The sequence below is a fragment of the Gobius niger genome (assembly GCF_951799975.1).
Source record: "Gobius niger genome assembly, chromosome: 13".
NCBI lineage: Eukaryota > Metazoa > Chordata > Actinopteri > Gobiiformes > Gobiidae > Gobius > Gobius niger.
In genome coordinates, this window is record NC_136864.1 from 8,713,568 (window position 1) to 8,741,218 (window position 27,651).

At 42.1% G+C, this 27,651-nt stretch overlaps 1 protein-coding gene across 1 annotated transcript; it reads left to right on the forward strand.

Annotated features, from left to right (window-relative positions):
* The first annotated feature begins 3,809 nt into the window (after window positions 1-3,809).
* rheb (Ras homolog, mTORC1 binding) lies at window positions 3,810-27,227 on the forward strand. The gene is made up of 8 exons (XM_079569912.1): window positions 3,810-4,113; window positions 5,591-5,662; window positions 11,845-11,912; window positions 14,249-14,331; window positions 14,395-14,451; window positions 14,562-14,609; window positions 24,647-24,728; window positions 26,595-27,227. Exons 1-8 carry the CDS (start codon window positions 4,062-4,064, stop codon window positions 26,685-26,687), a joined length of 555 nt encoding a protein of 184 aa, XP_079426038.1. The 5' UTR covers window positions 3,810-4,061; the 3' UTR covers window positions 26,688-27,227.
* Window positions 27,228-27,651: the final 424 nt, after the last annotated feature.

Sequence of the window (27,651 nt, forward strand, 5' to 3'; positions counted from 1 at the left end):
TGTATAGCTTTGCAGACGGTTGTATTTATTTTTCTATGCCCCTGAGTGACAACTATAGCAGATATTAACCTTAGGAAAAGTTTGTAAAGCGAGTAAGACGTCCGTCATCTCACCGCCAATGGCTGAGCTGCCTGGAATTCCTCTGTTTGTCCAAAGGCTTTACCCCCTAATTGTGGCCTATGGGCTCCTTGGGTATCGTTGCATGTCTGCGGCGGGGCTATATTAAGGCTATAGGCTCTAACAACTGTAATCGAAAGTACCATGTGATAATAGGGGATCCATGTGATGATTTATACTTGAGGTGGTTGAGGTATAGCTGTTAAATGTTTAAGGGATGTGATGAATGTTTGTCTTGAGCCAAGTATGGTTCAACTGCGGTCCGAACCCAGAACAGTAGGTTGTAAATAACAAGTAATGATAAGGTGCGTGTAAAGTCAGTGTTTGAACAGCTCAGCTATTTAGAGCGAGGCCATGAGAGGGGGATACGTGAGGTTAGAGAGACATCTAGTGGACGATCAAAGGTAAGACAAGAAGGAGATTTTTATTTATTTATTATTATACTAGCTGAGACCCGGCCTTTGGCCGGGCCTCGCTAGTCTCCACATTTGATATTCTGAGATTATGAGTGATTACAAAGAAATGTCCAACCCGTCACACAGTTCAGCTGTAGACCAGTGGTTCCCAACCCAGGCCAAAAACTGTGGCCACTACAAATGTGTAAAATAATGAATGCTAAAAATAATGTCAAACAAACTGCAATTGGAGTGTTTGATGCACCCGTACTCCTTTCTTATAAACTACATCGACAATATGTTCGCTAAACTCAGGGAATAGAAATCAAGAGACAGTGGAATAATTATGGATAAATATTAGGGGTTCAGCTCTAACGGTTTGGGTCACGGTGCAGGACCCGTGGTTTGGTGCATCACGGTAGTGTACAATCAAAAAAATAATGAGTAGGTTTTGAAGTGAAATAGCCTAATGATCGTTGTTAGACAGTATTCATAACCTTACAATAAAATGGGCAATGCTTTCAAAGCTGCTTGAGAATAAAAGGTACCTCTGGGCTCACAATACGTGAAAGCAAAATAGAAAACAAATGGTACAGCAGCAAAGTAAAAAAAAGGAAAAAAACTACGCAGTGCAGGCCATGCGCTCGTTAAGTTGTAGTTTCATTTTCGCTTTTATGCACACGGAGGCTAAATCAGTCGGAGCAGCGCGTTTGATTAAAGGCTCGTGTTTGAGCAGGTTTTGGGCAATGTTTAGCGTGTACTGTTTTTTCGGAGACAAAGCTTTGGAGACATATATGGGCAGGATTGGATGTTACGCATTGGTGTGCGTCTCTAACATTACGCAGCCCTGGATGTAAAATGAACCACAGCCTCGGTCACTGCAGGAGAGACTTAAACAAAGACGCGCAGATGTGTTTTGGAGGATGTAACTGTACCTGTGCGGAGCGTCTGCAGGTTAGCGGTGAGTGACAATGACACACACCGCCCTGTTTGGATGCGCGCACACGCACGGCAGCACCAACCACGCACACACTCAGTACTGTCGCCAGGCTTCCTGGTGTTCCCAAAGGGTCTCCCATCCCAGTCCTAACCAGGCCCGTCCCTGCTTAGCTTCAAAGTCGGTATGGGAAATAAACATGGCGGCGCCCAGGCGGCGGCCATTGAGATAGCGTTTTCTATAATAGATACTGTACTGATACACAATGACACTATCATTAAAAAGATGAACTTTTGCGATTACATTTCACTCACAAAGGTTGGATATGAATGATTAGGCGGCTGCATATGTGGAAAAAAAAACACCTAACCCCCCATAAAATTGCTACTAAAGGTTTTTCAATGGTTTTCTGTAGCATCAGGTGTGCTTATTAACATACTAAAAGTCTACCAAAATCTGACCACTGGAAAGGTCTAATTTTCAAGATGGCGTCCAAGAGGGTGGCGAGATCCTTAAAATGCCCATTGATGATTTTTGACTGTTTTAGATGATTTTTGTCGGGTAACAGAGGCCATAGTCAAGTTCTGTTATAGGTTCTGGGTCTTTTTGAGTGTTTTTTTTTATCTTTAGCATGTACCCCATGGTTTTTTGTATGACCAGTCACATACCCCTGTCCTGATGCACTTGGAAACCCTATCTGTGAACACTCCATACAATAAAGATATAGCCTATTTAATAAATTGCAAGAAAAAAATAACTGAGATTTCTCTTCACATTTTAAAGGTTGTGTTTGTGCCAGGGCATAATAATCATTTTACACAATACAGTCTTTCTACACTATTTTGTAGCTGGGATCCTCAGGAATTACAAATGTATGACATTCATCTAAGCGTATCAACATGAGATGATGTTAATACTGTACTTAGTATTACTCTCTTTGAGGAATGTATACAGTAAGTGTGTTTCCGTCATTTTCCTGAATGCCATTTCGACATCCCTCTTTGGTAACACTTTATTTTACACTACCCTTGATACTTTGCACCTGACTTAATTAAGTATAATGTAATGTGCTCTTTAACTATGTGTAATAACTTGGATACACAATGGAATAATATGTATTTGTAATTTGGAGGTACATAATGTATTAAGACATAACTCTAACCTTAGCCTTAAGGGTCTCGTGTCCTATTACGTTATGTACCTCTAAAGTATTAATACAAGTTATTACAGTTATTAGTTATACAGTTACAGTTATTAGTTATACAGAGCACATTACATTGTGCTAAATTTAGTTGTATCAAGGCAGTGTAAAATAAAGTGCAACCTTCTAGGGTAGTACAGAATGTGCGTACAATCCTATGTGTTATTGTTTTATACCATTGTAAAGCCTAATGTTGAGCATCTATAAGTGTATAAAGTGACTTGTATAAAGTGACACGGTGGCAAGGTTAAGAATGTATATATGTCTCAAATAAACTGAACAAACTATAATTAAATTAAAACATTTATGCTTAAATGGGAGAGCCACATAATATAATATCTTATCTTTTTTTTTTCTCCAAATTTTCTCTTATTCAACAATGTTTTTGGTGAAGTCACTGTCATATTGTTTCTTTTTTTAAGTGTCAAAATGAAACCGAATCATTATGGCAAGGCAAGTTTATTTGTAGAGCACAATTCATGCACAAGGCCATTCAAAGTGCTTCACAGTTGCATAAAATTACAAGAAAACAGATAAAAATCAATAAAACATAAACATAAACATTAATCAATTAGAGAAAAAGGCAAGAGTGCAGATAAAATACGTTCACGTCATATGCCTGGGCAAAAATAACTGTTTTCAGCCTGGATTACTACAAGGTTAAATGAATGAGCTTGTATTTAATTATATTTGCAAATTACTCTAAAAGAGCTGCTTATAGACCTACCTGTTCCAAATAACTATTACATTTAAAACATTTTAATGAATGAATTCCCTGCTAGACCAATACAGCACTTCATTCTTTTATCCTTCTCCTTGGCCTGGGAATAAAGGCAGCACAGTTTCCTCCTGCACATCACGTTTGTAACTAAGGCATTACGACTAAATTGCGACCATGTGCAAATAATCACGTTCTTTCATTGCAGAAGTCACGCCAGCCGCTCTCCTCCCTGACCCTCCGGCCGTGAATGACAGCGCCCCTGACCACCCAGAGACCCACACCGCGCGGAGGAACCAATCAGCACCCGGCACCATCGGCTCTATATTTGACAGGCGGGGGCTGTGTCCAATCACGGCACGAAAACGCCGGGAAATCCCGCCTTTTGTCCCCGTTTACCCAATCGCGTCGCTGTAGCAATTACTAATTCATTACATCGGAAAGGGGAGTGACGCAGTTATCGTAGATGTAAAGCCTTACTCCATGCCTTTTTTTTCCCCCCTCTGACCTAAAATAACTATTTGTTGTATCCGTGGGAGTGTTTACATCGCGACTAGCGTAGATTTTGAAGCGACCCGTGGCGTAATCCCGGAGGGCTGCATGCACGTTTTGTAAACCCTGGGAAATTGGATGCTACTCCGCTTGGAGGTTGTGGTACACCCCGAGGACTAGATGCGATAACCAGAGCGAGAAATGCCGCAGCCGAAATCACGAAAAATCGCCATCCTCGGGTACAGATCCGTAGGTGAGTCCAGGCGAACAATTGAGGCTGCTGGGAAAGTGGCTAATGGCTTTTCCGAGCGGCCTTTTTGAGTGCGTAAAAGTCCATTATGTACGAGCTATAATCGTCCGAACGCAGTGGCGCATGGATTGGATGTAACACGCAGTCAATTTTTTTTTTTTTTTTTAGCGCACGGCACCTCCTCGCCAGCGCATTTCGACACATTTTCTGACTCCCTTCTCCATCGTTTCCCCATCCCCTTGACCCCAACCCTAGCGGCGTTACAATGGCACACCACGCTGCCATGTCGTTTAGGCCCCGTTCATGGAAGGACCACCGCTGGGTTTGACGCATTGTGCCACCCGGGCTACGCTGTGCGATGTTATGGAGTAGGGGAGCTTCCTCTAAAAAAAAAGATTAAAAAAAAAGAGAGGCACATCTGACACGCTCCTGAAGTGGGGATGGAGAGGATGGCAAGATGGCAGAGGGGATAGAGAGGGAGCAGAAGGCCTGGTTATAGCGTGCCAGAACTCAGCGTGTTCACATTGAGACAGATAGGCTTGTTATAGGACGTGGATTTCCTGGTCTGTGAGGTGAAAAGTAAAAGGGTGATTCCTGCTATCATATTTACCTCCTTCTTCGCCTCAAATTCAGATGATTACCAAAAGTAGTTTGTTTGTAAAGACTTAATAGTGAGAATACAGGCTAAGAAGCTTCTCATTTAGATAAGGATACAGTCTTTTTATTGGGATTTGAGAATTCATGAATGTGATTAGCAAGTAACGCCACTTGTATTTATTTATTTTTTAAGTTATGTATCTGTATGTACAATATGCATTTATTTTATTCATTCATGTATGTATTAACTATCTGTGGGGAATAATAAAAGCTGTAGTTCAGTGGTTCACAACAAAAAACCCAAATTAATGACTCTAGGACTAGACTAGGACTAAACCAGGTCTAGAATAGGACTAAACAATGACTGTAGTGGTTCCTGATTCTTCCCTTAACCCAAAACAGTACAAAAACTAATGTATTTATTTCCCTATCAGGCAGAACATTAGGAACAAAGTGCTTAGGGTGCACTTAAAGGGACAGGGAAACAAATAAATAGTTACAGTATGTTCAGGGAATTAAAATCTTTTTTAAGACAAACAAAGCCTAGAGCCTGAGAACCACATGAAGCAGCCTGTGTACAACCAATGGTAGCCGCACCACAGTTTGAGAAACACCGGTGAAGTAGTTTTGGGGTTTAGCATTCGTGATATTTAACATATTTACTCAAACCTGATCAGTGCCACTGTTTGTGATAATGCACATCCCCAAAGTTACACCTTTCACTGATGTGTTTCATCATTGCCTCAACAAAACGGATAATGAGATTCTCATCATTTCATTTCATATTGATCAATCCTAAAGTAACTCCAACGCACGGCGACATCTGGACACTTTATTAAATTCAACAGCACTAACCATCTGTCGTTATGCCTCTGTCTTCCAGGAAAGTCCTCTTTGACAATTCAGTTTGTCGAAGGCCAGTTCGTCGACTCCTATGACCCGACAATAGAAAATAGTGAGTATGAATTCAGTGTCTTTTTACCACAGCCATTTAAGTCTATTAAGCCTTTTTATAAAATGTCAAACTGAATTATGAGTTCAAGGCATCATATCCACATTGAGAAATATTTTCAACATAATCAAGGGGTTGTTTGAGTGTAACTTTTCCTCCCTATCCTCGACTATTACTGGCTTCATACGACAGGGGTTCCCAAACATTCCCAAAAACATCAGACCAACAACTCAAGACCCCTCACTGTAAACTGTAATTAGTTAGCATTTAAAGGAACAGGCCACCGTTTTTCCATACTGAAATATGTTCTTAGTTTAGACGAGTTGATGTGTAACTGTCTGTCTCAGTCATGCAAATGTTGTTAGCATTTAGCCTCTCCTAGCAAAGGTATAGCTCCAGACTAGGGTGAAGTTAGAAGCTACCAAGCTGTTCCACATTTTCCCTATTTAAATACAGTTACATGAGCCTTTATACGATCCAAGTCTAGTTACACAAAGTTAAACATGTCGATTTTCTAACCGGATAAAATGGGGTACTATATATTTAAGACGTAATAATACTTTAGGAGCACTTTGACGTCCGCACAGTAAAGTGAGATATTACTGTGCAGACGTCGAAGTGCTCCTATGTTATTACGCCTTAAATATATAGTACCCCTTCTTATCCGCTTAGAAAATCGACATTTTTTATTTTTTTTAACTATACTTGGATCATTGGTTTCACGTAACTGTATTTAAATAGGGAAAACGTGGAACAGCTTGGTAGCTTCTAACTTCACCCTAGTCTGGAGCTATACCTAGGAGAGGCTAAATGCAACATTTGCGTGACTGAGCGCACATACAAAGACCAGACAGGTACGCATGTCAGTATGTAAAAACGGTGGCCTATTCCTAAGTAACTTGTTTACCTTAATGAATCATTTCCGTAGACCCTTTGGGGGTAATACAAGTGTTTATGGGATGATTGGAGGGTCTTTCATCTCCCCCTGGTGTCTCTGGCCAGAAAACCACAATTGCAACTTAACTGTCACCAGACCGGAGCCACCAATACACACTAATAGAATCACAGAATCACGAAGAAGAAGCTAACAGGCTAAGGGGCAAAGCTAACTGTGGGCTAGCGCCACTTTAAACAGTTTTTACAGCCAAGTTTGAGTGAAAAAAAATATTTCCATTATGTAATTGGATGTACAATATCCCTCTCTCCCTTTGTCTTTTCTTTTTTAACTTTATTTATACATTTTACATTTTACAATTATGCAAAACCATAAAAAGACAAAGTATAACTTTAATCAAAACACACTCTACCTCCCTTTGTCTTTTACTGTCAGCGCAGTATTTGCTTTCATGGACAATTAATATAAATTAAGTTTAAAAAATCCCAGCATGCTACGACAACTGCATTTGCGTTTATGGCCTCTAGGGGCAAGAGTTACTTAGTAGTGCTTTCATTTCACAAATAAATATAAGAAATATTGCATTGAAATCAATTCCCGACCCACAACTTGGGAACCCTGTTATATGATACTCCATAATTGTTATATTTCGTTCCTTGCTTCTCCTCAAGCCCCTCAATGAAGCTTGATTGTTTTTGTAAGTCATAAGTCAAACATTCGACCACCTCAAGCTGAAAGTCTGTGGTTCAATTCCAGTTCTAGCCCACCGTTTTCATGTTTATGGGGAAGACACTTTACTTATCTCGTCCCCAGTGTTGAATGAGAGTGTGTTTGTGAGTGCAAATATGGGACAAAAAGTAGAAATGATACAATTACTACTAACTGTCCCGGCTGAACAAATAATAATAAAACTCTAGCATTGTGTAGGGATTTTGAGGAAACATGGAAGAAAGTCAGTAACTTGTTTTTGGATTAAACAGACTCCAAAATTTGCGAGCAGCTCTGATGTGGAACCATTACCTTAAGTAGGACACAGCTTGTCAGCTTCTTTCAAGATGCTCCATTCACAAGATGACGGTACAGGTGCAGCAAAAACATTAGGATTTTACGTACTTCTAGGCCTGTCACAATAACAACATCTGAAGTTCGATATATTGAGGTAGGAAAATATCGCGAATCACGATCAACGATATTGAAGACCTTATGACGCAACAGAAACTAACTCTAAAGCTTAAAAATGACAATGAGCTCTGTTATCCCACAATGAACATGAAATACAAAACACACAACTTGCTTTGGGTAAAAATTACGTATTACATGAGAACAATGGGCACCCCTATTTGCTTCACTGTTTCAGCTTAGACTGTTCCTCTATAGAGTCTAGCTAAGACACAGGAGCAATATTCCTGAAGCCGAGAGCCGTCACATGTGATTTTTCTCCGTGTTTCTGTTTCCATAGCGATGCCACGGTCAAAATAGCTCGACCTATTTATTGATTTTCTGTATTGTACAAACAGGTGGTGGGCGGTGTTTTCTTTACATGCTACTACAATGGGAACAATACACACACTCAGGACAATGTTACTCATATGTTTGTGGTAATTAAGTCCAGGTTATCATTTCTATATTGTGCTCACCCACAGGTGATCAATCAATACTATTTAAGTCTTATTAAGACACCGTAGAATGGGAAAACAGAGCATATTTGTAAAATATTGCAAACAGACATATGCTTAAAATACTGAGCTTAGGAATATTTGACCTTCATTTTTGTAATGTTGACTTGCCAAGTAAAAAATCTGCCTGTGGAATAGGGCTGGGCGATTTTTTTCTCTATAAAAAACTCGATTTACGATTGGATTAGATTTTTTTTACCCCCATTTAAAACAAAATAACTACGAACAGTAAATATATTTTAAATATATATATTTATTGTATTTAATTAAATTGCATCAATATAAACTGCAAAGGCAAACCCTTTCTTTAACTGAAAAGTCACTGTGCAAAAAAGATTGTTAAACATCCAAATTATTTATACTGGATTTGGATTGAGCAATAAAACAACAAATAATCTGTAGGTGGGCTCTGTTCTTCTTAACACATTTGTGCAGCGGGACCCTCTTCCTCTGAGCAGAGGGAAGAGAGGCAAAAAAAAAAAAGAAGGAAAAAAAGCAAAATCTAAAAAAATTGATTTTTTGGGGAAAATATGAATTGATTTGACCTACCAACTCGATTTTTAAATCAAATTGATGTTTTTTCCCAGCCCTACTGTGGAATAAGCATTTTTATCACATAAAATGAGAAAAACAAGGATCTTCTTCCTATTTGAGGTTTCTTACTTTCTCTTAAATGCAATAATATATATTTTTCCTTCGCGCAAATACAGAAATACTTGTTCCATTTGCAGATTTTATTACTCACCTTCTCAAATGAAGGGTAAACACACGTATCTCAAGAAAACATGACTTATTTCTTGATTACCTTTTGCGGCGTAATATCGTTATCTCCGTTTTTCCATATTTTTTTTTGCAGCCCTGACAGTGTTTGAATTTCCCTGCGTACACGCACAGCAGTCTGTCGGTGTTCGGCGCTGGAGGACTGCACATATATAGATCTCACTCAAAAACACACACTTGCAGACAGACACCCTGGAGATTTGACTTTAAAACTTTAGCTGCGGGCGATCTTCCGTATCTCCCGACTCCCCGACACGTTCGCTCGCATTCCTCCTCCCCGTATGTGCATGTCTGAATCTATATATAATCCCCTCTGTGTGCACGCTTAACATAAAGTGAAGTGTCATTCGGTGCCGGTGCTGCAGGCTGCGTAAGCTCCCTGTTGTACAGTATATAACACCAGCCATCTCCGGGAACAGGATATCGACAGCTCTAAACTGAATGAACCCGAGCGCTGCGAAGAAAGAAAAAAAAAAAAAGCAGCTGCACATCTTGCTTGGAAGGTCGGCAAGAGAGCGGATTCAGGGGAAATGGATGTTGAAATGTAATAAAATGCAATGATTGGCAAATTTCATACATTATTGACAAAGGTCCATGAAAAATAAATGAGCTGAAAGTGAGGTGTATACATTTTTTAAGGATTGGTGGATTTCTAGACGCTTATGGCAGGTATAACAGCTCCGAGCAGGTTCTACTCTTAAACAAAGACATCTTGCATGGCTCTATATATCAATTTGACTGCTTTTACTGGCTATCAAACTCACATGTTATTACCCTGATACTCGCTGAGAGGCTATGATTTAAATGTGCTTTATATTCTTGATGCATCTTGAGAATAACAATAGAAGGGTGGAGCTCATTCAGCTTCCTCATCGAGTAATTGTCCTTTCGCAAAACTCTGCCTCAAGACATTGTCCAAACATACCTCATAGCAACCGTTGCTACCAGGCTTTCCCATAGATATCAATTGCTTCCATTAAAAGTAATGGAGCAGGGCCTGTTTCTCCACCCTCATATCGATAACCAACCTCTTAACCCCTGCCTTAACCCCCAGCTTTACCCAAATCTAAAAGCTTCTCGACTGGAGCTTGCAGCTTATAGGACAGAGTAAAGCCTCATTTGAAAGCTGAGACCGTCAAAACTCATCGAAGCTCCTTCCTCGTTATGACTGTCACGTTTTTTGTCCTCTTTTGGTTGTGTTTTCGTCACATTTTTGTTGCTTTTTTTGACGTGTTTTGGTCATGTTTTTGTGGCTTGATCACAGTTACAGTTATAAGCCATGTGGCCAAAACGCTACAAAAAAATCATTGAAAACTTGACCCAAAAAAAGGCAATAATGTCACAAAAACGGCACAAAAAAAGCAATGAAAATGTGACAAAAATGTGGCAAAAAACTACAAAAATGTGACAAAAAAGCAAGCAAAACGTGATGAAAAAACCCCCAGCAAAAACAAAGAAGAAGCTTAGAAGTTTTGTACGTTTTAGCTTTCAAATAAGGCTTACTCTGGCCTCTCACCAGTCAAGAAGTTTTTAGATTTGGGTACAACTGTTAAGGTGGGGTTTTGCCATAAGCCACGCCCCCGCAAATTCTCATTGGATGACACTCTTAAATGGAGCTTTTTCTGTTGGCTTTATTAACTTATATTTTAGTTTTACAAATGTGTATTGTTAAGAATCAAAGAGACTAGACGCAAGTTGGTCATTTTTATGCTCACTACTGCCACCTCAGGTCTTACGTGTAACTGCAATTTCAAATTAACACTTTTTTGAGTGACAGTGCAGGATTTTAGAGGCAGTTGTGGTGAACAGGTCTGGGCTCATTCTACACATTACGACATGGCTGGAACATGTAGGGGGAGGAAAATACTTCATTTAACATTATAAACTTGGTATACTTGGTTCCTTTAAGGCTATGGTTAGGGTTAGGAAAACGGATGGTTATAGTTAGAACAATGTAGTGGGCGGGATCATGGCGTAACTTGGTTGGAAGGTAGAAAGGCATCCATCCATTTTCTTCCGCTTTATCCGGGGCCGGGTCGCGGAGGCAGCAGTCTCAGCAGAGATGCCCAGACTTCCCGATCCACGCTCACTCCACGTTTCTCTAATTACAAAGCCGATAAACAAGCTAAAGCTAAACTTCAGAGCCGAGCTAATACAGTGTTTACTGTCCGTCTGTTGTGTTTAAGGAAAACAGTTCTGATCTGCGGTCACTGCAGTCGGTCAGGTCTAGGTTCAGCAACACTATGAGATCAGCTGAACATCCTGAATGACCAGGTTTTTCCATCAATGGATTTCTTCTTCCCTGATGGCACACTGTGTCCAGATCTGAACCCAATTGAGAAGCTTTGGGATGTGCTGGAGAAGGCTTGCACAGTGGTCACACTCTCCCATCATAAATAAAAGATATTGGTGAAGAATGAATGCAACACTGGATCTTTTGACATCGCAGAAGCTTGTGATGTGTGTCAAAGCTAAAAGCCTTTTTTTGTGGTGACTGTCCATTTAGCACATGGCTATATAATGTGTTTTCCTGAGCTCTTATTATGTCAGTGCCCTCTGCTGGACACATGTGGAACTCTTTCCTTTTTTAATTATTATTATTTAATGCCCCCTAGTGGCTGGAATGAGCCTACTGGTTATTCTTTAAAAATTCACAACTCCACACAGGAATGGGCTAGAGACTTACTGGGCCGGATCAGGCCCGCGGGCCGTATGTTTGACACCCCTGGTCTAAACGAAATTTGGTTGTCGAAACACTGCAGTCAGATGCACTCAAACACACAGGTGAATTCTGACGATTGACGCTGCATTTTCTCTTGTTTGTTCCTTTGCAGCGTTTACCAAAATGATCACAATAAACGGACAGGAGTACCATCTTCAGCTGGTGGACACGGCGGGGCAGGTATGACTCACCCTCTCCCTATAGCAAATGCAAATTCAACATGGCCACACATAATGATGTTCATGAACTATTAATTTGGACCTGCGATGAGCTCCACCGTGACGCACGAGCCATGCTGAATACAGAAGTGTCCGATTGAAAATAGCACATGGACAGGAACACAAAGTCACCAATCGAGTTATGTATGTACGGCTGGAGAAATAAATGTACTTTGAGAGCAGCTGATCAAAGCGGAGGAGACGGCACATGCACCTTTCTACCTCCTGAAGTGGGTTTAAATGGAGTCTGTGCAGATGCCAAAAGCAGAGGACAGTAAATGCAATGTGCTCATGAAAGGTTGTTTTACGATGTTGAATTTAAGTGGAAGTAAATGATGCCAATTAAAAAGAAAAATCAAAACGCTATTTACTGGGACTGGAACAAAATATCAGATTGGATCGCTACTTTATCAAGTATCGCAGTACTTACTACCTTTGTTTTCCAGTAACAGCACTTTGCTATATTACGTGTTTTTGTTTACTTTTCAATCTCAACACTTCAATAAATGTCAAATGGCTTTTGGTTTGTAGACTTTGGACACATGACTATTTTCTTTTTGCACATGTTTAAGGGATATTTCAGGATTTTCTTTATCTCCTAGTTATCCAGAATGTTGTTGATTTCTGGAGATTTTTATTTATTTTTTTATTCATGCAGTCCTTATATTTGAAGTGTTTAGTGGTGCTAGGCTAGTGCTAGGCTAGTGCATGTCTATGGTAACTAGTAGCCTGTATTAAAAACAGTCTGACCCAAGCACAGTGCACCTGAGGCAAATCACTTATAACACCAGACTACCGATATAAATGTCTGATATAAATGTCTGTGTTGACTGAATCATTTTTGAAATGTAACAATTTTGCATTTAAAAGAACTTATATGTGAGCAGCATCAGCTTCCTGGTTGTAGCGGCGGAGTGATCTGCTATGTTACCGGATCTACAGTAGTTTGTTTACCAGCGTTACTACACATGGAATTCACAAAGGAGCTTTCTACAAATCAGATATGGCAACGTTTGAAGGACGACCCCATGATTTTGAAGCGTTTTTTAATGCAGGCTACTAGTTACCATAGACATGCGCTAGCCTAGCACTAGCCTAGCATTATTAAACTCTTCAAATATAAGGACTGCTTGAATAAAAAATAATCAACAACACTGCATAACTAGGATATGAGGCCCTATGTCAAAAATCCTGAACTATCCCTTTAAGGTAAACAAATTACTTATCATAATTACTTACTGTACTGCAATACGTATTGGCCCCTGAGTATCGTGATACATATCGAATTATAGATATAATCGATCATTCTTGGACGACTGATAGCCACAACTCATTATCAACATTTATAATTTTCCTGTTGAATGATTAAGTTGTACTGTACCCATTTTAACTTGACAAATGTGGCTTCCTTTTGGTGCTTTGGTTTCTCCCACCTTCACAAACATAGGTCACATAGGTGCTACTATTCAACCAAAGTTTGCCACATTTAAAAACAAAATAGTACCAGCATCTTTAAATTGAAATACGCAGAGATTTCGGTCAAAACATAGACCAGGAAGGAACTAATTAAGGAAAGACAGGAAAGTTGTGTTCAAGCTGCTAATAAACTTGGAAATGTTCCAGATGAACATAAGCTCCCTGTTCTCTGTTCTCGCTCTGCACTACATCCAACACAACAAAAACATAAACAACCATAACAACCAAAAACCTATACTATGCATATACTTCCCTTGCAGTGATAACGTCAAACACAGTCATTTTCTACGTCAGATAAAAGAGACTGATACTGATCTTTATTTACTGGATTTTGTCGCATCATGGAACACAAAACTGTCAACCCATAATCCATCACTGAACCGAGGCGTAAAAAAAAAGCTTGTATCTGTTATGCCAAGTCTAGCTCAACTCTCTCTTGCCTTATGTACATTACTTTGAGTTTTTTTAAGACAAAATATCAAGCTTAAAGGGGCTAGATGCAAGTTAGCCATTTTATACTCACTACTGCCACCTCAGGTCATACGTGTAACTTCACCTTCTATATTAAGCTTGTGCATGACGGCACTTTGGACCCGAAAGTGACAGTGCAGGATTTTAGAGGTAGGTCTGAGCTCAGTCTGCACATCAGGACATGGCTGGAACATGTAGAGGGAGGAAAATACTTAATTTTAGCATTTTTAAACTCTATATAGTCCCTTTAAGCCCCAATCCATTTTTGATTTCAGTGTTTAGCTTCTAGTACAAACTGTGATCCCCAAAGTTTGCAATAAAATCGCACTCTCATCTCTTCTGTTTCTCCAGGACGAGTACTCCATCTTCCCACAGACCTACTCCATAGACATCAACGGCTACATTCTGGTGTATTCAGTCACGTCTAATAAAAGGTAAGCTTATCCTAACGCCACCGTGTAGTGTTGAACATCGATTGACAAACCTCTTCTTCGCAGCTTTGAAGTTGTCCAAGTCATCCACGAAAAACTGTTGGACATGGTGGGCAAAGTTCAGTAAGTTTCCAAATTCATGTGATCTGTTGTTATTTTCAACATCATTTGGCCGCACAGTTCTGTATTATGCACACAGTAAAATAACGCGTGTTCGCTTCCTCCCGATACAGAGTGCCAATTATGCTGGTCGGAAACAAGAACGACCTTCATATGGAGCGGTACGTACAATCCTGACTTGAACAATTTAATGAGCATGGAAGACGGCACAGTACAGAAGTACAGAGGCGATGTTTTTACACAATAACACGGCATCGCTGCACAGGTCTGACTTTCTCTGCATGTACAGCTTTCTCACCTTGCATGCAAACCAATCACTTAGTTTATGCTTAATATTTCTGCAATCGCTGCCCTCATTCACATACAACGAGAATGGGCACAAGTTAAATGTCTTCTTCATCAGTACAAATGAACAAAGGTGTTTTATTTGTTTTGTTTCCTCCTTAACCAAGCACATTTTCTCCAGTTGGACTTACCCAAATCTAAAAGCAAAATAGCGACTTAAACAAGATGTAAATGAGGATGAAAACTCCCTACAAAAAAGCATCAAAAGAGCGGCAAAAATGTATCGAAACAGGCGACGGAAAAGTGATGAAAAAGCAACAAATCAAGTAACAAAAAAGTGATGGAAAAGCATCAAAGCGCAACAAAACAAAAAAGCACCAAAAAAGTGTTGCCCCCTCGAAATCACCAGGGAGAATCAGTTGGCTTTTCAGAGTTTATTTTGAGCTCAAATAGTACAGAAAAGAAAAGGGTAAACATAGGTCCCCTGTGAATAAAGGATAAAATAGTTTAGCGTACTATGGATTAAGTTAAAATGGACAAACAGATAAAACGACACTTACACGTCCCAGATGTAACAAGGCTTAGGCCACAGCCCGACTACTGCGCCACAGCTTCTGCCCTGAGGCTGTGGGCCTAGCTCTTTTAAACTAGAATAAACAGGTCACGTGATGGACGCGCTTCCGGTTTCAATTATAAAAAGGCAGTGTTTAATTTAGCGAAAAGATTAATAAATACTGTTATTTACAGTGAACCATTTACCAACAATAAGAAAGCGCTTAAATACTTTGTCGAAAATGGGCCGACAACACCCTCCCCCACTAAAAATAATGTTAAACCAACATTCCCTTAATCCTACTGGGGGGTCTTACTTTACTTAAACCATAAATTGTAGCAAATAAACAATTTTAACCACAACAATACTTCACAAAAGAGTCCAGGCTAAATGAATAGTGTCCGTTATCCAAGAGTCCTTTGGCACGGCGGTACGCGCAGGTTTAAAGGTCCATTTCCGTATTTGGGTAGATAGTCCGTTGAAGCATTGGTGGGCCCCAGAATCTTCAGAATTGACTCAAGGAAAATACCTTCTACCCAAGATTTTGTAGCAGCATAGCAAACCAACTAAACAAATGGCATGTACTACTGAAACAATAATTAAAGTACATTTACTACTATTGCACATATCTCTATTGCACACAAGCCACATACTTTAAAGTGCAAAGTGCAAAGTGCAACTCAATTAGCAGGTACATAAAGTGCATGTTACTACTGCATTACGACTGGGAATTAAAAAGGATATAGGTTGGCCGAGGTGCTGAAGAAGCCGTCTCGGACCCTCGCTGGTTTGGACACACCGACAGGACAGGTCTGCACTTCCAGGACCGTGGGCTCACCAAGCTGGTCGTAGGTGTACAAGCGCCTGGGCCGTCTGGTTCTGACAGGTCTTGCAGATCCCTCCGAGGAGTCTGAGGAGGATGCCTCTCGCTCAGATGAATCCGCTTCCTGTACTGGCTCTGGCTCCGGCTCAGGGTCAACCTCTGGGATCAGGATCACCACTTCAGCTCTCTCCTCAGCAGGTGCAGCTCCCTGTTCCGGCTGTCTTGGAGTGGGGACTCTCGGTTGGAACTCTCTGGCAGTTGGGTTGAGCGGCTGAAGAGCGGGTTGGGGTGGCAGGACGAGATGGTAGTCTTCCTCACTAGAGCTCTCTGTACCTGCAGGCTGGATGTTGCACTTAACACTTGTCCCTCTTCCTGGCGACGTTCTGGTTCTCCTGCTTCTCCTTTTAGGGTTGGGGACGACAGGCGCTGGTTCAACCAGGTAAGGACAAGGTAAGAGTAAGTTTCTGTGCAGCACACGTCTTCTCCCTACAGCATTCAGAGGCTCAACCACATAGACAGGGCTTCCAGGGCCTTTGCTCTCCCTCACCACATGGACAGTGTCCTCCCAGTGACTGCGGAGCTTCCCCGGACCACCTCGAGGCGTGAGATTTCTCACCAATACATGGTCACCCGGGTTCAGCGTGGAGCTCCAGGCGCGCTGATTGTAATAATCTTGGCCCTTTTTTGCAGACTTCCTCATGTTCGTCAGGGCAATGGAATAGGCTTCCTGCATTGCCTCTCTCCACTTCTCCGCATAACCAGCAGGGGTCTGTTTCTCTGCGTCACCGAGCTTCTTGGGAAACAAGAGGTCAACTGGGAGGGTTGGTTCACGTCCAAAAAGCAAGAAGAAAGGGGAGTACCCTGTCGCCTCGTGGATGGTGGAGTTGTAGGCATGAACTACTTTGTTGAGGTGCTCCTTCCATCTGGCCTTTTGTGTCTCCTCCAGTGTCCGCAGCATACTCAACAGAGTCCTGTTAAAACGTTCGGCAGGGTTAGCTTGGGGGTGGTAAGGTGTAGTGCGAGAGTGTTGAATACCACCATATTCCTGGAGCTTCCGAAACAGCTGGTTCTCAAACTCTCTTCCTTGGTCGTGGTGGATCCTGGATGGAAACCCAAAGCGTGGGATAAATTCGTCAAACAGCTTTCTGGCAGCAGTTTTCCCAGCCTTGTCTTTGGTTGCGTAGGCCTGAGCGTATTTAGTGAAATGGTCCACTAAAACCAGGATATACTCTTCCCCTCCGTTGCTTTTCTCCAGATGTAAAAAGTCTATTGAGACCATCTCAAATGGTGCAGAAGTTTCAATGCTTTGAAGTGGTGTCCTTGTGACTCTGTTGGGCCTTTTGTTTTTGATGCAGCTGCAGACACGTGTGACATAGTGCTCCATCTCCTGCCTCATTTTTGGCCAAAAGAAGCGCTCTCGGGCCAGGGCCACCATCCGGTCAGCACCCAAGTGTCCCATCTCCTCATGGAGGTACTTGTACACCAGGGGCTTCAAGGGCTCTGGCACCACCAGTTGCAGCCTGTTGTTAGTCTTCCTCCACAGGAGTCCATCTTCACCCAGCTGCAGCTTTGGCCATTCTCTCAGGAGAACCCGGACTTGCTCACTCTCTGCAGCTTTGTCTCTGTACTTCAGGTAAGTGTTTTCTCTTTTCAGGTTAGAGACCCTCTGGATGGCTGGATCTGCATTCTGCTGGGCCTGGATGTCTTGGATGGAGAAGGGCTGAAGGGGTGGTACAGCACTGCCATCTGGTGGTAGGACATCCACATTACAGGTGACAGCAGAAATCCAGTTGATCTCACCTGTTTGGCTGCTTTTGACTGCTTTACAGATGCTGTCCATGACCTCCGGCTCACACTCTTCCGTGCACTCCTGCATGATGGTTCTGATGGGCTTAGGTCTGCGAGAGAGAAAGTCAGCATCTGTGTTAGCTGTTCCAGGTCTGTACTTGAGTGTAAATCTATAGTCTGCCAGCTCTGCAACCCAGCGGTGACCCGTGGCGTTGAGTTTTGCCGACTTGGTAACGTAAGTGAGTGGGTTATTGTCACTGTAGACTGTGAAGTGTGGCGCGTGGAACAGGTAGTCACGGAAACGCTCTGTGATGGCCCATTTCAGTGCGAGGAATTCCAGTTTTCCTGAGTGCAGCTTGTAGTTCTTCTCTGCAGGCGTCAGGGTTCGGGATCCGTAGCCAATCACTCTCAGTGCGCCATCTTGTCGCTGGTACAGCACAGCACCGAGCCCTTGCTCTGAGGCGTCAACATGGAGAATGAAAGGCTGCTCGAGGTCTGGATATGCCATAACAGGTGGATTTGTAAGTTGGTTCACAAGCGTCTCTAAAACTGCTCTGTGTATTTCTGTCCACTGAACCGGAGAGGAGGGTGGGAGCTGAGCACCTGAATGTTTTGTCCCCTTTTTGTGGCAGTGTTTTGGCTCACCTTTGGGCTTTGCCAGCAGCTCATACAGTGGCTTTGCAGTCCTGGAGAAGTCCTGGATGTAAGCTCTGTAGTAGCTCAAGAATCCCAGGAGCTTCCTCACCTCTCTCACTGTAGCTGGGGTCTGGTACGTGAGCGCCTTTACTGCCTCCACCTCTCTTGGGTTCATCCTGTATCCTTCTGCAGAGATCACACGACCAACATACGTTACTTGTGGCTTAAACAACTCACATTTTTCGGCTCTCAGCTTCATCCCACAGGCTCTCTGTCGCCGCAGGACTTGTCTGACGTTTTCCACATGTTGGTCAAATGTGCGGCTGAAAACAAGGACATCATCCAGATAGGGCACACAGACTTCATCCCTCAGATCTCCCAGGCATCCCTCCATGTGGCGTTGAAAAGCAGCCGGGGCATTTGAGAGGCCAAAAGGGATCCTGGTCCACTCATAGAGTCCCCATGGTGTAATAAAGGCTGTGTATGGTCTGCTCTTCTCGCTCATGAAGCCTTGGTGGTATGCTTTGCCCTGGTCCAGGACGGTGAACCAGGAGTTTCCACCCAAGTTTTCCAGGATTTCTTGGATCCTGGGGATGGGATGACGGTCTGGCCAGGTCTTCTCATTCAGCAGCCTGTAATCAATGCATAACCGGAGAGTGCCGTCCTTTTTCCTGACACAGACTACCGGTGAAGAGTAAGAGGAATAGGACTTTTGAACCCAACCTCTACTCAACAAATCCTGAATGTGAGCCTTGACTTCCTGATACAGGTGTCTGGGTATGGCATTGTATGTTCTCTGGACAGGGACAGAGTCTTTCAAATTAATGTCCATTTGCAAACCAGTGACACAACCAGCATCCCACTCATCTCTGGCAAACACGTCACCCTCCTCCACCAGCATCTGACGAACTCTGTGCTGCTGCTCTGCCGAGAGGTGACTCAGATCTACAGGCGGGACCCAGGGCTCCCTCTGTGGTGCTTGACTGGGCTGCTCCGGTGAGGATGTGGCACTGCCCTCTGGTGACTTGGGCTCTAGTGGATAAACAGCATCAACACTGTGTAACCAGCCAAGCGTTGTGCGGCCACAAAGAGTAATATCACAGTCTGTTGTGTTTTCAACAGTTACCTTAATCCTTGTATTCTCTTGATGTTGAATGAGCTGCTCTCTTACTTTGAGTCCTGTGGGCCACGGTGTCTCCGGGTTAGGCTCCAACACGACGTGAGTTCCACAGAGCAAACCTTGCTGTAGGTAGTTGCATTGCACTTGGATGGCGTTCCTCTTTGGGACAGTAACTGGCATTCTTCCCAGACGAGCAATGTGGGGGTTGTTTTCAGGTGACGGCTTCTGTAAAACAGTTAGAACAGCCCTCGCAGTTTCCTGACCCACATCAAGTGCTGAACAAAATCTCCTTACCATGTGACCAGAAGGAAAACAGCTTCCAAGACCCTCATTTGCCAAAGCCAGCTCCTCAATTACATTAAATCCAATAATAGGACGTTCCAGATCTGTAGAGGCAACTAAGATGGGAACAACTACTGGTTCATCACTCATCCCAGCAACAGCATCTTGTGACAGTGCAAACTTCACTTCAATCCAGCCCTGGTATGGAATCTTTGTCCCATTTGCTGCGGACAGATCCAGCCCTCCTTCTTCCAGTAACTCTTCCACAGGCCTCACAGTAACATGGGGTAAGTGTCTCTGCTTCCACTCATCTCCAATAATGGACACTTGTGAACCAGTGTCCCACAGCACTTTGGTGTCAACATTGTTCATTGTGGCTCGAACAAGGCACCTCCTTCCCACCAGCTTAGCAGTTTGATGTTGTTTACCAGTGAGGGGCGCTGTGGTGCAGAATATGTCTGTGTTCTTACCAAGATGTACGCTGGTTTCGATCTTGTTGGTGGAGGCTGTGGTGTTCCTAGCCGCTCTGCGGCAACCAATGGCCCAGTGGTCTATGCTCCCACACTTGTAGCAGTGGTCGCATTTCCCCCCTGGATTGGTCCGCTGGCACTGGTGACACTGCCGGTTGGGGCGTGTCCTTGGTGGTGGTCTGTTGTAGCTGTGGCTGGCTTGTCCCCATGGTGGTGGTTGTCCGGGTGGCTGGTGCAGGCTTGACAGCTGAGTGGTGAGATTCTGAATGGCTTCACAGATTGCTTTGTTCCCCTGGTCTACTTTCTCCATCAATGTGTCACGTTTTTCAAACTTTTGCTTGTTACAACTGGTAGAGTTACTGTCATAACTGCTGCTCTCTGAATCAGTGAAATGTGGATCATTACTCACCGCTAACACCTTGGCTCTGGATTTGCTTGACAGCTTGCCCTTCCTCTCCATCTCCAGGTTGTAGGCGGCGGTCATTTTCTCCAGCAGAACTTCATCAGTTATTCTTGGATTTTGCAAATATGGCTTTAAGTCAATACGGATGGTGTTATCTTGGAGTCCGGTAAGTATGGTTTGCAAAAACTGATTTTGGATGAGCTCTGGGCTGTACTTCAAGCCAGTGTCTGCTCTTTCTGAAGCAAAGAGTACCTGTTGTCTCAAGTCCATAGCTCGAACTAAAAACTGGACTGGAGTCTCTCCGTGATCTTGTGCAGCACGAGTTAAGGAGTGGTACAGCTCATTAGCATCTTTTTCAACAAAATGAGTCCGCAATATTTGTTTCAGAGCTTTCAATGACAAATCATCTCTACTTTCCAGATAACTTCGCAGTTTTGTTCCTGGAATCATAGCTTGAAGGACTGCATCAATAATTTCGCATTCATCATATCCCTTCTTTAATGCTTTTGTAATTTGTCTTTCTAAACTTGCATATCCCAGCTTATCCGTTTGATTATGTTCACCAATTTGTCCATTAATTTTCAAGTCTTTTCTATACATTGGGTGAACAACAGTTTGAGTTCTTTCAGACAAATTATTAGCGGCAGTAAGCGTGGTGGCAGAGGTGCGTGGTCTTACCACAGGTTCCGTGTTGCTGGGCGCAGTACCAGCTGTGTCCGCCAGAGGGCGGCATGGCGACGTGGGACCAGACGTAGACAGCGTTTTTCTCAGTTCATCAATTCTGTCATTTATTTTCAATAACAATGACATTCCTCCATCTTCAAGCGACGTGACATCCTCACACTCCAAATGCTGCAGAATTAGCCTTCTCAATTTGCGAGGTGAGTTTTTTTCTTCATCTTCAACATTGATTTCAAGTGTAGTGCATATTTTAAGAAGTTCCGAAGCAGGTAAGGCAATTAGCTTTTCCTCGATTTCTTCCAGAATATTTTCCCATTCAGACACTTGTTCGTTAAAGTCTGGCATGATTGGAAAGTCTTTTACCTTGGCTTTGATCGTGACTTGCGGTGGGTTGTGTCGTCTTCCTTGACCTCGCTTCCGTTAGCATTAGCTCCGTGATAGCTTCGTGTTGGCGTCTCTCGTAGCGTATTCCACTCACGAATATAGTCCACACACGCGCTCCGGTAGCCACAATCCACGGTAGCGGTCCAGGTCATCCACAAACTTAATCCGACCGGGCAGAAACACCAAGATTTTGTTGCCCCCTCGAAATCACCAGGGAGAATCAGTTGGCTTTTCAGAGTTTATTTTGAGCTCAAATAGTACAGAAAAGAAAAGGGTAAACATAGGTCCCCTGTGAATAAAGGATAAAATAGTTTAGCGTACTATGGATTAAGTTAAAATGGACAAACAGATAAAACGACACTTACACGTCCCAGATGTAACAAGGCTTAGGCCACAGCCCGACTACTGCGCCACAGCTTCTGCCCTGAGGCTGTGGGCCTAGCTCTTTTAAACTAGAATAAACAGGTCACGTGATGGACGCGCTTCCGGTTTCAATTATAAAAAGGCAGTGTTTAATTTAGCGAAAAGATTAATAAATACTGTTATTTACAGTGAACCATTTACCAACAATAAGAAAGCGCTTAAATACTTTGTCGAAAATGGGCCGACAACAAAAGCAACATAAACGTGACAAAAAATCAGACCGCGAGGAAACATGTTAGATCCACTTTGTTGGTCTTAGCGTTCAAATGAGGAGTCACCCTATAGCAGGGGTCTTTTTTACCCGGCGAGCTACTTTTACACAACAAGAAGAGCTACTTATGCTTCAAAAACACTTGTGTAAAAAGCGACTTAGGTGGACTTCACCCTGGAGAATTAGTATTTCAAAGAAAATGACTTGAGTTTAGTCCTTATACTTTACAATATTGACCAAGCTGTTTGCAGATTGTGTTCAGCATGTTCAGAACAAACAGAAAATGCATCTAAAATTTGAGTTATCAAGCGTGTAGAGATGTAGAAAGTCTTGGCGAGCTGCCTGGGAAGGCCTGGCGAGCTACTGGTTGGAGATCCCTGCCCTATAGACTGTAAGCTGCAGTCGAGAAGCCTTTAGATTTGGATAGAACTGAACTGGAGAAAATTAGTGCGTTAGACAGCAAAATTAATATGGCAAGTGGGTGGCGTTTAAACATGTGTGAGATTTCTTTTTTCATTCGTCTTTATATAAATGATGACATACAATTGTAATACGTTGTGAACGCAACTTACAGATCTGTAGAACAATTAAATGGCCTAGATGCAAGTTAGCCATTTATACTCACTACTGCCACCTCAGGTCATACGTGTAACGGCACCTTCTATATTAAGCTCGTGCATGACGGCACTTCGAACACGAATTGACACATTTTTGAGTGACAGTGCAGGATCATTCTACACTTTAGGACATTGTTGAAACATGTAGGGGGAGGAAAATACTTAATTTTAACATTTTCAAACTCCATATTGTCCCTTTAAACTAAGATGAAAGCAACACTAAACTATGAATAAACCATGCAGGTCTTAAGTTGCAAGATATGTCATCAAATCCAAACCATAACCGGTATTGAGTCTGAATTGGGACTAACTACTAAACAAACACAAATTCATCAACAAAAAAAAACTGCTAATACTCTCACTTAAAGGGACTATATGGAGTTTAAAAATGTTAAAATTAATTATTTTCCTCCCCCTACATGTTTCAACAATGTCCTAAGGTCTAGAATGAGTTTAGACCTGTTCACCACAACTGCCTCTAAAATCCTGCACTGTCACTCAAAAAGGTGTTAATTTGGGTCCGAAGTGCCGTCATGCACGAGCTAAATATAGAAGGTGCAGTTACACGTATGACCTGAGGTGGCAGTAGTGAGTATAAAATGGCAAACTTGCATCTAGCCCCTTTAACCATTACTAAATCAGGTGGACGAAACCTATACTAAACCAGTCTAAAAGTCTTATATTTAAACAAAAAGGGTGAGGTAAAAACCAGGACTAGATCAAGGGAAGTAAAGACTAATGCTAATGTCATCAAACCCCTATAAACCATTACTACACTGAACTAAACACAGTCTGTACCAGTCTTCGACGTAAACATGGAGCGATATGTACAAAGCTTTGAACAATTTAATGGACACAGACGATGGCACGGAACAAAGTTGTTGTTGTTTTTACCACGATTTTGCTGCATCACTGCACATCTTACCATGTGCGTCATAGAAGGGAATTTAAGGACGCTATTTTCCCCCCTAATATAAATCCAGATCTTTTTGCCATACAAATGTCAACTTCGAGAGACAGAAATGAAGGACAACAAGGAACTAAACTAGGCCTTAACCAGGGGTTAACTATAAGACAAAATAGTTAATAGAGCAGGTCTAAAGTAGGGTTGAATCAGAACTAAATTGAATTCTCGACTGAAGAAGATCCATGGATACTACTCTGGGACTAAACTAGAACTAAACCAGCATTTTATTGGTTGTCAGAAGAACTGGGACTACTCTTGTAATAAACACAGACTAAAGCAGTATTTGTATTCAGAATTGAAGGGCCTATCTCACCTAGAGACTAGTTGGAGACTAGAGTTGCTGCTGGTCACGGAGATGTCTCCGAGACATCCCCTTTAGATAAGGCGAGTCTCCAGGTAGTCTCTGTGAAAACAAACAGGCTCAATTCCAGTGGAGTCCCCGCATGGTCTCTAGGCCGGTGAGCTAGGCCCTTTAGGCTGACAATGCCACCGTTCAGTGAAATATTTATGTCTTTGTAACCTGAGTAACTATTCTCCCGGGTGTGCTTTTTTCAGAGTAATCAGTTGTGAGGAGGGAAAGGCGTTAGCTGATTCCTGGAACGCTGCCTTCATGGAGTCCTCAGCTAAAGAAAACCAGGTAAGAGGCACCGTAAGGACTGATATAAAAGCACCTGTTGGATTTCAGATAACCAGGTTGCATTACATTGTGTGATCAGTCATATCTATTTTTGTTTTTGTTTTTGAACCATATATACAGTATACAGTAGGTAACTGTTTCTTTACAAATGAATTCCCCAACTTTGCATGGATGTTTCCTGATTATCCATTTGGTTTGGTTCAAAAGCACATTGGTAAACTAGATTTCCCGAAGGTCTTTAGATGTGACAACACGGCCTTTGTTGCTAACTGCCTCTGTGGTTTTGTCGATGTATTGCATGTGGCAGGAAAATTCAAAGCAGTGTGTGACCAAGGCATGTGACTAAATTCAGTAAATTTATTTATTTTTGTCTTCACTTTTAAAACGATTCCTCAAGATTTCCAGGAAGCTTGGGAAGAAATTAAATCAGAAGAATGAACTAGTTATGCTGAAGAAACAAAACCTTTGGAACTAGGGACGAAGCAGCAATAAGAACTGAAATTACAATTTGAAAGAAGGTCATGTTATAGAAAATCCTAAACACAATGATTATGAGTAATACAGTATTATTGTCCTCTACGTTTTATACTTCTACATACATGCTTTTGAAATGCTATCAATTCTATTTATTTATGTATTTATTCAACACAAAACGAAAACTCCTGTTATGCTGACAATACATTCTCCAAGCCTAAAGTGCTCCCATCTGAGTAAAGCCTTTGTGAAAATTCGCACAATGAGAAGGTCTCTACATGAGGTTGATGGGGACAACTTGAACAATCTGAAACATTGGTCCCCACTCAAACTCACGGCCATGATCGGACCTAAAAGCCACTCCTGGTTTGCAAAATAAAGAGAGAAAGAGAGAAATGTCCTGGTTGGACCTGACAGGCAGAATAAAAGTGGGTTTTAAAGGAACAGGCCACCGTTTTTCCATACTGAGAAATGTTCTTACCTGAGCTTAGACGAGTTGATACGTACCTGTCTGGTCTTTGTGCCCGTGGAAGAGCTTGGTCGCTTCTAACTTCACCCCCGTTTGGAGCTATAGGAATATGCTGGGAGAGGCCTGGTCTTTGTGCTTGACTGAGCAAACACACAAACACCAGACAGGTCGCATCAACTCGTCTAAGCTCAGGTAAGAACATATCTCAGTATGGAAAAAACAGTGGCCTGTTCCTTTAAGACGAGAATTTCTTCACTATTACTTTAACTACTTTTTCTACAAAATAAGAATATACAGACATGGCAGGAGCAAAATGTTTCAACAGCCCACAAATACTTAAAAAAAAACTAACCAGGAAGCCAGCAAAGCTAACGTTACATTAGCTAACGAGTGCTGTGTTTTTTATTTATATTTTTTGCTTCTACTGAAACATTTTCTGTGAAAAAAACATCCATATGGACCTATTTTTGCCTTGACTTTATTGGTGTGTGATAGATATGTTTATTGTCCACCAGAAAATGGCTAAAAAGAGAGGCTTTCGTCCCCCTCAACTAGGCCACGCCCCCTTGTATGACACGTTGCTGTTTCTATGGCACTGGAAATCCTGATTGAGCTCAGTAAAGGGAGGGACTTTTTAAACTGTGGTCAATCATACGCAATCTATTCACTTTGTAAAACATTAACCCTCTTGACCTCCACCTTAACCAAGTGCATTGTCTTTACCCAAATCTAAAGGCTTCTCGACTGCAGAGCGACAGTGTAATGCCTCATTTGAAAACTAAGGCTTATAAAACTGACAACTTTTTTTTACCATCACTTGAAGTTATCTAATATCCAAAACCAAATATAATTTTTTTTCTACCGAACACAGACACGTATTTATGTGTCTAATTTTACGTTTTGCTTCTCCCCCTCCCCTGTAGACGGCTGTGGAGGTTTTCCGGAGGATGATTCTGGAGGCGGAGAAAATGGACGGAGGAGTTCAGCCCGGGAAGACCTCCTGCTCCGTGATGTAGAGCCGACCCAATCAGCTACAAGCAACTCCACACAGGACACTGCACTGGGATATCCCGATACTTGAAGGCTCGCTGCCAGTCCTCCACCTCAGCTGACTCCACCCTCAACGCATGGCCCGAAAAGCCCCGAACGCAGTCAGTACGTTCACACGCCACAAGAGGAATCAATGCCACAGAGTTCTATACTGTATATAAACACCTTAACTCTTATTGATGGGTTGTCATTTCTACTGGTTTAGCGAACTGACAGGATTAAGCATGTTTTCTTGGACTTTTGCTGTATGTTTAGACCGATAACCTGGAATTGAAATATGATCAGCCACCCAAAACAAGTCACATTTATAGATTTGATTTTCACTCCAATGATTGAGTTATGAACATATATCCACATATAATCTGCAAACATTTTGGTAAATATTGTCTTGTGTTTATAGGAAACTAAATACCTTTGTGCTGCCTAATGTCCAGGATGTTCTCTACCTAAGTCACATAGTTTCAGAGTTATTACTCAAAGTGAAAGAATCTCTCCTTTGCTATTGATATTTTCTTAATTTCATGGCACGGTTGGCCTTAAAAAGTCAATAAATTCTTACGCTGGACACAGACATTGGGCCTCACTCATGAACATCTTCTTAAAATCTGTGTGTCAGGAAACTGCACCAGATTCACGACATGTTCTTAAGAAGGGAAAATACTTCACACCTGTGTTCTGAGTTTCGTGAACTTGGAAGCGCGTGCATGTGAGGACTATTTAGCATATGTCACCGCCTCTGATTCACCATATAAGTATACAAACAAACAAATATAAGGACAAAAAAGTGCCGAGTGCAAAAGGCAGTAAAGCAGGAAATGAATGACCAAACACGAATCCAAACCTAGAAACCAACAAAACCCCCAAAGAAAAAGACTCAGCCATAGGCGCCTCACATGGTCAAGGACCCTCCAAAGCCTTTGGGAACGCGAA